Source organism: Apteryx mantelli, chromosome 4 (genome assembly GCF_036417845.1).
Source record: "Apteryx mantelli isolate bAptMan1 chromosome 4, bAptMan1.hap1, whole genome shotgun sequence".
NCBI lineage: Eukaryota > Metazoa > Chordata > Aves > Apterygiformes > Apterygidae > Apteryx > Apteryx mantelli.
The window spans coordinates 35,810,159-35,823,833 of record NC_089981.1 but is presented as its reverse complement, the minus strand read 5'-3'; the positions used below and the strand labels follow the sequence as shown (position 1 = coordinate 35,823,833).

Here is a 13,675-nt window from a genome sequence, read left to right as displayed (position 1 = left end):
ATTCAGCTTTCATTAGCTGTTTTTTGTAATGGGGGAGAAAGAAAAGGATTCACCATAAGTCATTTCAATTGCATCATCTCAGAGGCTCACTTTATTAGCTCAAACATGACTAAAAATGCCCTAAGTACTGCTTGGCAATACCATGGTCTTTCTCGAAGGTTTCAGTAGAGAGGCAGCGGTCCCCTCTTGTAGTAGTTTTCTTAACAACACATTTCATTTTCTTATTCACACCTGTTCATAGATCAACTTTGTTATAGGCAAGGGACTGTCAGAATTTCTCAAGCGCAAAATCAATGAATTTTCTTCCCTCTTGTCAGTCGCTTACTTTTGATTAACTCCAATCTAATGTCACTTGTACAAAGCATATTTATACAATTTCTGGACATTTGATTTGTATGTTAGGGTGTTTATTATCAATGTTTTCTGTTGGGTGAGGTAATTTTTATACTGCTATGATTTAAGCGTCTATTGGATGAATTTAGACTTAATTTCTATCTTCTGAAGAATGCTTGTCTAGGAAAAAAGTTTGGGAAAAAAAAACATTTAAACAGATTTTTTTCTCTTGTTTTTGTTCGTGATTCCTTTGCCCTACATGGCACACATAGCTTATTCTATCCTAGACCAATGTTATTGACTGTACATTTTTGAAATGTTGTAAAAAGTTGCAGAAATGCCAGCAAACTTGGTAGTGGATATTATTGGGAGTTTCTTACTAAGTGCATATTTGTGTTTAAGATTGCTATGACTGTTTATATGTTAATGATTTTTGTGCCTTATTTTTACCAATAAGTTGGACTACAATGTGTAAAAATATTCTATCTATGCATGACTTACCTTTGAAATTTTTCAAGAGCTTATACAAAACAGGAAGCATTCCAGAGGAAGTGTTATGTTAAAATTTAAAATAAGCAAAATTTCTGTTATGTTGGAAAGAGTCTTGATAACTTTAAAACTTGAAAAATGTTATTTCCCCTTTCATTTTCACTTCATTTGAAAGTATCAGCTTTTCATTTCGAAATAAGTAGAAAAATTCCAGTGTGAACATTATTTTAAAGCAATGATCAAAGATTACCCATATTTTACTACATTTCACATTTTAATTTCTTCACATACGGTGTCATTAATCCCAGTCCTGTTGTGTACCATTTCAGTAGAAATTTCAGTGCTGGGTAAATCGCTACTTAAGGCTCCTAACACAAAGCTGCTTTGATTCAATATCCACTATTTAGTTGTTCCAGCACTGGAATGCATTTTACTTATACTGTTTGGCTCTGTTTTTCCTCATATTAAAAATGTTTTTGGCAAGGAAAACAACATTCTTGCTGCAATAAAATGACAGAGGTGAATCTAACAAGCCTTTCTGTACCTTGAGAGTCCTCCGACTTCCCCATTCAATATACTCAGTGTTTATTATATAAAAGAGGTCTAGAAATTTAGACAACAGAATAGTAATAGAGAAGTCCTGAACGCTAATGCTAGTTTATATCTGTTAATATTCATCCATAACAGAAGATTTTAGTTGTTTATCTGTTCCATGGGACCATTGTGGGAATAAACTACACTATTTGTAAAGAGATTTAAACATGGAGGAAAAATCTACGCAAGTGCTAAGTTGTTGGTTTTTTTACAGCCACAGAAGATTCTCTGTGAATGATGGCAGAGTGGGATTCACTTAGCTGTTGGAACTTTTTTTTATTCCACCTCATAGACTAGGCTAAGAAAACATGGTGAATGTTTCAGGAAAATCATGCTTGTTTTAGGAAACAACAGGCTTGTTTTCGGTAGTTATGTGTGACACCTGTATTTTGCAGGCTGGCAAGACATGTTTGGGGAACCGCAATAATTCAACATCTCATTTGAAGGCAGCAGAAACAGAGACAAGCTCTCAGGTATTCTGTTTCTGAAATTCTCAAGTTTTTAACAAAAGGTCTTGTAAAACATGCAGTTACTTGAAGTATATTTACCAATTCTGAGCTAATACTTTTGAAATAGAGCTGCTTATTCAATTCAGTATAAACTGTTACTGTATCTGATTTCATTGGATCTGTTCAAAAGGGCTCTTGATTACCAATTTGGGAAACTATTTAATGTTGGAAGAACTGGAGTATCCTAGTAGTCAACTGCTTTAATTTAATGAAGTGATTTCGATAGCATTTGGAAGGGGAGAAGGAAGAGATTTCCAAAACCCTTATATATCAGTGATTCTATGAAACTGCACTGAACCATGTCAGAGATGGGAAAAGTCTAGCAAACTGTACACCTGAGCTCTTCATTTGGTGAACCAAGAGGAAAAAGACAAAAATCACCAAAGAGGTGATTATAAAGCACTATCAGACTTGTATGTTTTTGCATTGTCAAAGACTGTTACATACACTTTCTTTAGTAGAGATCAGAATCCTTTCATATACACAGCTGAGGAATATCATGTTCTTACAGTTGTTTAAGTCCGATGCATCTGTTTCATGGAAATGCAGCTCTGTGTGCGCTGTTCCTATGGAATTTTAACACACTTTTCTGTTTTCTTATATATGTGCATATCCATATGCAATACTTACACCGATACTATTTTCACCTTCAACAGAAGTTGCACAGCCCTCCGTGGACTAAACCTGAAGATAAAAAGTCACCTGAAAGAAATGAGAGAAAGTTTGAAGAGTCTGTTAGTACAAAAGAAAAAAAACTCTAAGCATTACTAATCTACATTAAAAATGTTCTTTACTTGCTCCCATCTTCATATCCTTTTTAGTTCAGAGGCATGAAATGTACCAGGTTTCTGAAGCATGCATTTTTTCACTATTTTATGAATGTTTGTAAAATAGTCTAGAATAGACCAATTATGTCTTTCAGCAATAATCCAAAATGGATGTTTGAAGAAATGCTTTGTAATACAGTCCAGTTTTTGTAATATAATTCTACCCTGATCAGTAATTGCATATTATGAATTAGTTTGTTTTGTAAACAACTGCATTCTCAAGTATCATCTTCTGCATCTATTCTACTTCATGTACCTTTACAGCAGATTAGGATTTAAATCAAGTTAAGAATAAAAGGCAGTTAACATGGAAAAAGATATTTAAAAACCTTTGTAAGCATAGTTGAATACAGTGCAACTCATCAGAGTAACTGTAAAAATGGAACAGTAAGGATCCGTGTATATTTACATTTCAGTAATACCATTTCAAGTCTGCTTACTTAATAAAAGATGTTTGTTTGTTTGTTTTAACTGCTATCACTACTAGTCCAATTCTGAGCACTGAAATGCTGGCAGAAGTGCAGAGTTAAAGGGATGGAGATGGGAAGAGTTGTGGCTTTCGGGATTCAAGAAAAAAAAATTTGCAGATGGAACTCAGTTAAAATTTTATAGCTCAGGTCAGATGGAAATTCAGTTCCATCACTTATAGTTGTGCTGGTCTCAGTAGAATAAATACACTTTAAATGGTAAAAATGCATTTTTCTACTACAGGTGGTGTTTTGTCACTACAATACAGGTTAGCATTTTCATTGGCGTGTGCTATATGAGTCCTCGGATTTTTTCATTTTCTCATGGGTGAGGAGAAGGAATAAAGAATGCCTTTTCTTCTTTGGGTGTATGTCAGAGTCATTCTAATTTAAGAATTCATATGCCTCATATGCTTGACATGAAAATCTTTCAAAAACCTAATGCCTTAGGAACAATGCCTGATGCCATGCTTTGTGCTTTCCTCTTGCATGAAGAGTTTTGAACAATTCTAACTGTTGTAACTGGTTGTTTATAACTTACTCCCAACTCCCTCTTACTATGCACAGCAGTGAAGTAAAACTTTTCCTAGATTGAAATTAATTTACTTATATTAATATACATTTCCTCACTTTCAGTTCACTTTAAAAAGCAAATAGATAAATCTTCCATTTTACTTTGCGGTGGTCTCTGCCATAGTCCTAGCTTTTAAGATTTTACCCGTCTTTCAACAGTCTTGTCCAATAGCTGTCTGTTCCTCCCTGTTGTGAATCAGATTTCACACTGATGTTTTGTATATGCTTCTTTTCTCCTCAAAAATGGATATGGAAAATAGTAGGTTTCACTGCCTTGAAAAATCCCAGAAATTCAGAGAAGAAAAGAAACTCGTGAGCTGATTAAATGACAGCAGAGTACTACTCAGCAAAGTCACACTAATAGCTAAGAAAAGATTAGCCATGTTAAGTGATAAAAGAAGTGAAATCCTGACCACAAAGGTACTCAGAAGAGAGATCTGACTTTTTATAGCTGATCCTGACCGGCGTCATCAAATCGAGCCTGTCAAATACAGTACGAATTTGTTTCAGACAGGCTGGGCCACATGGCAGAACTTTGCTGCATTTCAACTGTAGCCCCTGCAAACCAGGTTGAAGCCATTCTCTGTACTTCGAAATTTTCAGTAAATATTTGTGATCCTGTCATATCTACAACTGGCACCTAATTTTTGGTTATATGTCAAAAGTAAAGTGTCTTTGCACATGACGTACGTTAAATGAAGTGTCTGAGATACGGGTCAGAAAGGTCACCAAAACTGTTTCTATCACCTCTCTAGAAAGGACATGAATCTTCACGTGCACATGCTAGAGGAATGAGGTAAGCTGTCCTACTTGGCATTTATTTCACCTTTCTAAAGAATTTAGCAGTGCTGGCAAAACATCTACTACTGTTATAACTGCTTATTATTGCTGTGGGGTTGGTGTCCACAACATGAAAAACTCATACCTTGTAAGTCAGTAACAAACTAGCCCTTTTTTTCTCTCTCTTTTTTTTGTCTTTTTAAGCAGACATTCACCTGCATTACTTTATGTAGTCACGGCGAATCACAGGATGGTTGAGGTTGGAAGAGACCTCTGGAGACTCCACAGTCCACCCTCCTGCTCAGAGCAGGTTGCTCTGGGCTGTGTCCGGTCGGGTTTGGAGTATCTCCCCTCAGCTTTATAGATATTTTTCCCTGCTCTTTGTATGAAATTGTCCACGTGCCTCCTAGGAATGTCCCCTCTGCATTCTAGGTATTGCACATGCTGCTTTCTAAGAAATTACCCTTTTGCTTGCTGGGAATTCTCCATGTCTTTTCTAGGAATTCACCCCTCTGCTTTCTAGGAAATTTTCTGGTGCTTTCTAGGAATTCAGCCCTGTTTTCTGAGAATATGCATCACCTAATTCGTATTTCACCACCAGGTAATTTACATAATACATCTGTTTCCTGTCAGAAAAACAACACTAAATATCTGTTCTATTTTTTTCCCCCAAAAGGCTCATTGTAAGAAGCTTTCTTTTAGCCACAGAGTCATGATCTGGGTTATATCTGCATGCATGTATGCTTTCACTTTTCTATGTCACTTTTCTCAGTGATACTGAAGATCAGGTGAGACAGAACCATATTAGTGGAGAGAATTAATCCTTCCTTTTTAGTTAAAGCTCTAGAAATCAATTATGTCCACTCTGAGGATTTACCTGACCCCACCTTCAGATGGGACATGGACTGCCAGACATTTTAAGTTTGTTTGTTTCACAACTTGAAGATGATGACTAGGGGAATCCTCGCTTATCTTCATCTCTATTATTTTTAAAATAATCCTCGTGATGTTTCAGAATTAACAAACGTAAAAACGGACGCATTTGTCTCCTATCTGGATGTAATGTAGGTATAGGTGCTGTATGTTGTAGGTATAGCTTAACGGGTCCTGGTGTTCCGAAAATTCTAATCTTGCACCAAGAGGGCTGTACACATCTAAAGTGAACTTTATCCTTGGTAGTTATAGCTCGGAGAACTACAGCTCAAAAACATATAAACACCTTTTCAGTTTGAGAGGAAACTTCTTTTCAATTTATACATGGGGAAAAAAAAGACAATTACATTTTAGAAAAGGCATTGAAATGTCTGCAAATGTGTGTGGGGAAAAAAGCAAGAAATTGGAAAAGAAAGGAAAAAAACCCACAAGAATGCTTCCAAGTATTAATATTGTTTGTCACCAAGCAAAAGTGTTTATGTTTTCCCTCAGTGGATCAATAACCATTCTTTTATTCCAGCCACGAGTGTGAGTAGTTTCACGTCCCAGTACTGAGATGAAGATAAACAGACCTTGCGGTTTCCTCTGACTTTTAGCTACTGGATGTTGTATAGAAAATGGTCATAAAGGAACTTCAGTTTATGCAATACGAGACACGTTCATGCTTGTTTGGTCTCTGTAGAATACACTAAAAACTCTCTTTATGAGCAGGTTCACAGAGAAGGGTGTCACTGGGTCTCCTTCCCTATGAGGACCTATTGTACCACAGAGCAGCAAATGGCAAGGAAATGTTTTGTAATTTCATGAGGTTGCTTAGTAACCAGGTCGTGGACCATATCCTTCTCTTTGCAGATAAGAATTACATATAGGGAGACAAAATGCTTTTCTATTAGATGTTCCAAAAGCTAGCAGTTAAAAGCAGTTTCCAGTTTAGGAATAAGCCAAACATACTTTGTTTTGTAGGAGAGTGAAATGGATTTTAGATCATTTCACATTTTAAGCTTCCATTTCAATTTTCCTTTTGTCTAATAGACTTCATCTCTGTAGTCATCTGTTGTTCTATCCATCTTTATCCTTGTGCATATGTATTTATAAACATACAGGTGTATGTATGAGTGTGTGAGCAAATTAAAAATTCAGGAGTGAAATTTAATTTCTGGTCATGTATTACATTGTGCGGTAAAATTTGTAACAAAGGGATACCACCTTTAGCAAAATGACAAAAATCAAGATAATGTCAACATAGAAAATCAGAACACTAAATTCTTCTGTTTTTCTTGTTAAAAATCTATAAATGTGCTTTATGCTTGGGTTAAAATGAATCATTTTCTGTAGTAGGACACAGTAGCTCATTTTGCTAGAGAGAGCATATGTATTTGATTAGATTTAATTTCTATTTTAAACATCAAAAAATATGAAAATAATTCTCAGTGCTTCCCTGCTTAAGAATTAAGATACTGAAATCTATTTCATTGTTGACCTTTCATACTGAATTTTGTATACAGAACATATTTTTTTCAGTTATCTCATAACCTGTGAAATTTATAAAATTTTCAGTAATAATGAGCAATGAAAAGCTAAAAATTTCAACAGCATTCCAGTTTAGATGCATCTGTTACAAGGTAGTCATCATGACTGACTTTTCCATTTAAGCATGAATTTTTTTGAGGAGGCTCTCACTGACTCTTAGAATGTAAAATTTAAGGTACATGCAGTGCTGTGTCTGCCTGACCTTGTGACTTTCAAAAAGCTGCCTCACTCTGACTTCCGTAAGTACTTCATTATGAATGATATAATATACTACTTATTATAACATGAATACATCAATATAGGATAGTATTGCTGTCTTTATTTTTTTAAAGTCAAATTATGATCCTCATATTAAAAATGTTATATAAGCATATGAAGTATTAGCACTATTTCTTGGCTTGCTTGTTTAACAAAAAATTCAGATTTAATTGGGTGGGTTTCTGGGAAAATCTCAAAACAGTATCTTATACATTAGAACAGTTAATGTGGGTTTTTTTTCCCTACATTCTATGTGATTTGAGCATTCTTTTTTTTTAACGTATGTTGACAAGGTGTTTATAAGGAAAAGTCTGATTTTGTCTCCACCTTAAAATTAAAAAAAATAAAAAGTTATAATGAAAACAGGTAGCAAAATCTGTACTTGAAATCCTCCTTGGTGTTTGACATGATCATTTAATTTTATTTTTAGTATTTCTTTTTAAAGCTGACTTTAGAAGTTGGCTAGTTGACTAGGGGGCATACTTGTGATTAAATATATGTTAAAATACACTGCTATCCACAAATTATTGGTTTATTCAAATTAGTAGTTAAAAAAAAAAGCCAAACCTTAAATATTAGCAATACCCAGACACCATTAAACTTCTCCCCAAATACTCTTAAAGGTGCTGTGAATCAGGACTATACAAATTAATGATCTATAAAACATTTTAACTTGATTCTATTGGCATATTTTTCTCTCATAAATTTTGGCCTTGATTCAGACCACGAAACAACTCATGTGCGTAAATTAGATTATGTATGTAAATAATCAGACCAAAAAAGTTATCTTAGCAATTATTATCTATGTGTTCTCTAACTGAAAATACTTTTTATTAAATTTCTGTAACTTTTTTTTCCTAGTACAATATTAGAGATTTACTTCGGCGCTTTTGTAATGCAACTTGATTTGCACAGTGCAACAAGAACCTCCTTATACGTTGATTCAGAAAGATAAGAAAGGTAAAGAGAATTTTATTTTTGGACATCATATTAAAGCTTGTACAACAACTGTGCTGCAGTGATCTCTTTGTGCTTTATCATGATTAATAGTTCAATTTTACAGACTCGGTTACTGTAATTAACGTGAATTGCACGAGATTAGAATTATTTATTGGTGCCTGCTGACCAAGCTATGTTGAACTAATTGAAAGTAAACAAAAGTGACTATTTATTTGAAGTCATTGTCAGAAATGTTTATAGTTGTTGGCAAAAAAAAAAAAAAAAGCCTCCTGCTTGTGTACAGGTGCAGGACGTCTCACAAACATTCAGAAGAAATCATAGACTAAAATTAGCAAAACCTAAAATTAGCAAAAACTAAAAAATTAGCACTTCAGTTCATACTTAGGTACCTAGATAAACAGGGTAAAAACAGGGCCTTATAGTTGGAAGTGTTGGGTGATCCTCAAATGGACAGTTCTAGCAGCCCTTCCAAGGGTTTGAGAGTAAACGAACACGGGTGGTATCATGTCTAGTAAGGTAGGGTCATGTCTGCTCCTTGCATTCTTGCAATGCTGTCGATTGTACGCCTGCAAACAGATCGGCGTGGCTCTAGATACAGTGATGCAGGCAGGTGTATATACATACGTGTGGCAAATATACCACCTTGCTGTATACGGTGACGAATCAGTGAATTAAGTGTTTAACTAAAACTATGAAATATTTAACATCTGCATGGAAACATGGATATTTTGCATAGATACATCTCCTTTTATAGCAGCAACTTCATAGGAGTGTTTTTGATTAACACTGTGACAAGCAAATAATATTTTGGCGTATCAAGAACATTTTGGTTGAACATCTGTCTTCATCAAATATTGGCCTGTAGTATAAAGTGATGGCAGGCATCGTTCGGAGCAAGAGTTGCCGTGGCACTTGTTCTGCAATTAGAGATGACGTTAAGCAGAATTGGATAGGGTTAGCACTAGTTTCCGTGTTGCTGTTTTCTACAAAAGCCTTTAAAATGACACCAAGCATAAATGCACATTTCAGAATTATGATAAACCTTGGCAAAGGTGCTAAAATGTTTTTAGCACACTTCCTTTAGTGCCTTTCACACAAGGAAAATTTATTTATGTCATTCCTGTGGTATGGGAAAACATGCTGTTTAAAATAATCTGTCATTGTTTTACCCTTGGTTTTATGGATCCCTAATGCATCAGAAGCCCAGCTGACTTTCAAGCTAGGGAGTTTTTGAGGAATGCAGTAGAAGATACCATCTAAAAGCATAAAAATTAAAAAATAGAACAAAACTAAACAACCAAAAAACACCAGGACAAAATTTAGAGTTATTGATGTCAGGGACAGGCTTGTTTACTAACTGAAATAGGGCCCGTATAAAGTAAGCTTTAAAATTTAAGATTGTTTTGAGATCCCTGGGCCAGACGGTTTCTTAACCATATGATTTCAGTGAGGCTTCTGGGAAAAAACAGTCCATGACTACCTAAAGGGAAGTACAAGTATTAAAATTGTTGTTAAATTATTATTATTAGCATATTAGAATTCTAGCAGCTGGGAGAGTAGAATTTCTGGTCTTTGTGTAAATTTGCTATCTTGAAATGTACTGTCATTCTTGATAAAAATTACTTTTTTAAGTGAAAATTCTGCAAGCCTGAAATTGGGAAATATCAAAATATTATATTTTAATAATGTCAAAGCATTAGCAAAGGAAACATAAAATATACAACAGTAATGATTGTATAATAAATGAATGTATGAATATAAAATGCATTATATCAATCTAATAGAATTACATATAATGAATTATTAAGAAAAATAAGCAAAATGACAAAATTGTAATATTTTGAATACTGTAAAAAGAAATGATGGGTGACATAGGTGAAATATTACCTTTAGTTTGAATTGATGGGTTTCCAAAAGAAATTCTGATTCCAACAAAATTGAATTTTTGAAAAAAATTACAACCAGATCTAATCTTAATCATAACTTGGATATAAAATACAGCCTTCTCAGTCTGCAGCTTGCAGCTAAAATCTTGCATTAGCTAGCTGAAGCTTAGTGCAGGTGTTCTTTTCTTTTTATGTTGTCCTGATAGGGGAAAGTTAATTGTTTAAGTTACAGACTAAAACAGAATGTGTAGGAGGATCATTAAATAGTACCTGTAGTAAACAGCCACAGGTGCATTTCTGAACATTTAAGGATTATTTTATAAATATGTACAATATCAAAATGCAAAGCTGCATTTCTGGTGGTGTATGAAAAAGACTTTTTTTTTTTTTTTTTTAATAAGTAATGTCATACCAGGTGCATCTTCATAAAGCTGATAGACTTAAAGGGATCATTCAACAGATGTCACATTTTTTCTAGCTGATCTTTAATATATTATGCATATATATTTTAAAACTTTTGGATCTAGGGAAAAGGGAGTCCTGCTGTTATCTCCATTTGCTTTATTTAAATCTTGTTTAAAATTGTTTGTAATCATATGGTATCTTCAAAATGCAACTTATTTTTTTTCTACAGCTGAATTCATGAAAGGCACTGAGTTAATGGACAAAAATGGGGTCAAGTTTGAATAAATTAATTTCTCATGAGGCTAAATATTCCTGAACAAAATAATATAATCAGGAATAAAAAAAAGTTCATTTTTTATGTTTGCAGATTTTTGCTTTGGGTTATATGGCTGAGATGTCACTGGAAAATCCTGCCAAAATCCATTTTCTCTTGATTCACGTGGCTAACCAAAATATTTATTTAAATGTATTCCAGCAAATATAAACCTTAGCACAATTATTTTGTTGCAAGAAAAGTGGGCTACAACTCATTCCTCTGTCCTAAAATTTTTGCCATTTATTATTCTAAACTGGAAATGCATTCTTGTTTTTTATAATGTGTGTGTCTGCTTTTGAATAGTTACAAAAACAAGCGAGCAAACATGGTATTTGATCACTAATAGATTTCTGAAATATGTTGGTTTAAAAAAAGCTACAAATGCTTTTGAGAAAAATATTGTGAATTACAGTGAGCATTAATTAAAACGGAAATATATGTGTCCACCTGAAGAAATTTTGGCAGATGATAGAAAAAGAAAAAAATGCCACCAGGCATAGAAGTAGAGGTCATGGATTTAAAAGAGAAAAAAGCAGAAAAACATTTTCTCTTATACATGTAGAAAAGGGTGTTAAGCAATCTAGAAATTCTTCTGCACATTTCAAATTCTTTCATTCCAACACAGGATGCTGAGTGTTAACATTTAAATGTTAAAACATTTCTCAGACACAGCTTGTATTTCATTTTTTAGTGCTAGAATTTTTCTTGACTATTTGTAAGTATGTATGTTTAAATGGAATTTCTTGTATTCCCATTTGTGCCCATTGCCTCTCATCTGTTCACTGGATACCTCTGAGAAGAGACTGGCTCCATCTTATATAACATATATATATCCATCCGTAATATATTATATATTTTATATATATATAATATTTTATACAGTAGTTTATAGAGTAGTGTGCATATGGTGTATGCATACTATAGATACGCTCATATATAGTATATGTTTTTATATAGTGTATACAGTCAAGAAGAATTCTTTTTAGCATTTATGTTTAACATATATACGCACACAAAATCAGTTTAAATGCATCAGTTAAATAAAATAAATTACATTTATATGGGTTATTTATTCCTTATTATTTGAGAAAACTCATATATGTATATATGAAAGAAATTATCATCAAACAACCAGACGTGCAAGACTGCATTTAGACTCTGCTTGGTCAGGATGAACAGGGAGCAAGGCAAGTTATTGGAAATAGCAGCAGAACCCTCCCAAATCCTGTCCAACACGTTTCATGCTTTTCAAAAGCTAATTTAAATGTTCTGAAGGGCAAGCCCTACAATATTCTAGATTTTTTGAAGATTAATTGTAACTTTAGAGAAACATACAAAGAAGTAGTGCTGAGTGTGATTACTCTAAACAAAAAGGAAGTTCTTTCAATTCACAAGGCATATGGATCTATTTTAATTCAATGGAATGTTATAATAAAAGAAGAACAACTAAACTTCAGCACCGTTAAAAAAAAAAAAAAAACGCCTGGAAGGACATGACTGGTAAGGTGGTTTGGAGATATCAAATGTAATTAAGAATACAGAGAAGGACACAAACTAGAAATGGATTTTCAACCATCCTCTGAATAAAAATACCTTTTTTACTATGAAAAATAATTTTAAAGGTCAGATCACCTCTGCATTTATTGCAGAACCCCGGGAAGGCAAGGAGGAAGAGTCTTTCTACTTCCTTGAATTTGACCATTGAGACTTTGATTTTTTTATATAATATACAACAAAATAAAAGATTAGTCTAATGGTTACTAATTAAGATAGCTACTAGGCAAAGTGGTAATTTGTCAAAGTGAAAGACACGTTGCAAACTTGTGGATGTTTTTAGTCATGCCCAATAGTAAGTTGGTAGCATCTTACAGTCTAGGCATTCCAGTGTTGCATAGGTAGATCTATGAAATTTTGCTCTGAATCTTGAGTTTTTTAGTGCTTTCATAGAGGAAGATTACTTCTCAGCACAAGCAGTACCTGTAAAGCAAATATGGTTCATAATGAATATACCCTGTATTTACTACTATGATACTTTTTTTCCTAATCAGTGAGATTCTCAGTCCTCTGAGTTCAGCAGGAACTTCAGGAGTATTTGGATAACGTTCTCAATTCACTGACAAGGTTTCCCTTTGTGAAACATGTCCAGTCCTGGAAAGAGGAATCTATTAATAGTACTATACAAAAAGCCACCTCATATAGTTGGAGATGCATGAAAATATGGATGGGGAGGGGGATATAACTTATAAATCTAAGATTAACATAATGTATATTAAACTTGTATGTATCACTGGCTGAGATACAGCATCTCCATAGTGACAGTCTCTTCTGACAAGTGTCCTCCTCTAACAAGCTCTGTAAATCTTAAGGTATCTTCCCAGTAATATATATCGTATATAAGAGTATATTTCAAAGAGATGTTTTGCTTTTTTCAACTACCCTTGTTATTCTGCATTTTTGTAAAGTCCAGACTGATCACATAATCCATTTTTCAAAATGTTGTAAACTGACAATTGTCATCCTATAGTTAATAAAAACAGCACATCTTTGTTCTTATCTGAAATATATTAGGAGGCTGCATTAAAGCACCCTTCCACCTCTTCTTAGGAGGACTTTTTGAGGAAAGTAGACTCACTGCAATTTAAAGACAGGGAGGAAGGAGTTCCAAAACTGACATTTTTTTTTAAGTTACTTTTTGCAGCTGTTAATCAGCCACTTGTCAGGAGCAGTATGGGTAAGGGAATTGAACTAAGGTCTTAAATTATGTTCTCGTTGAATGTTCCTGAGGAGCCCTGAAGAAAGCTGTCACTTTTCAAAA

The 13,675-nt window shown here is 33.9% G+C and overlaps 1 protein-coding gene across 2 annotated transcripts in view; it reads left to right on the top strand.

Annotated features, from left to right (window-relative positions):
* Window positions 1-3,223, top strand: part of LUZP2 (leucine zipper protein 2) — a 215,419-nt gene extending 212,196 nt beyond the window's left edge. Inside the window, exons 11-12 of one of the 2 annotated variants that reach the window (XM_067295534.1) lie at window positions 1,812-1,889; window positions 2,582-3,223. In XM_067295534.1, the coding sequence (XP_067151635.1) occupies window positions 1,812-1,889; window positions 2,582-2,686 (183 nt within the window). In that variant the 3' untranslated portion in view covers window positions 2,687-3,223. Of the gene's footprint in view, window positions 1-1,811; window positions 1,890-2,578 lie in introns of both variants that reach the window. The other variant, XM_067295533.1, reaches the window with a different exon arrangement.
* Window positions 3,224-13,675: the final 10,452 nt, after the last annotated feature.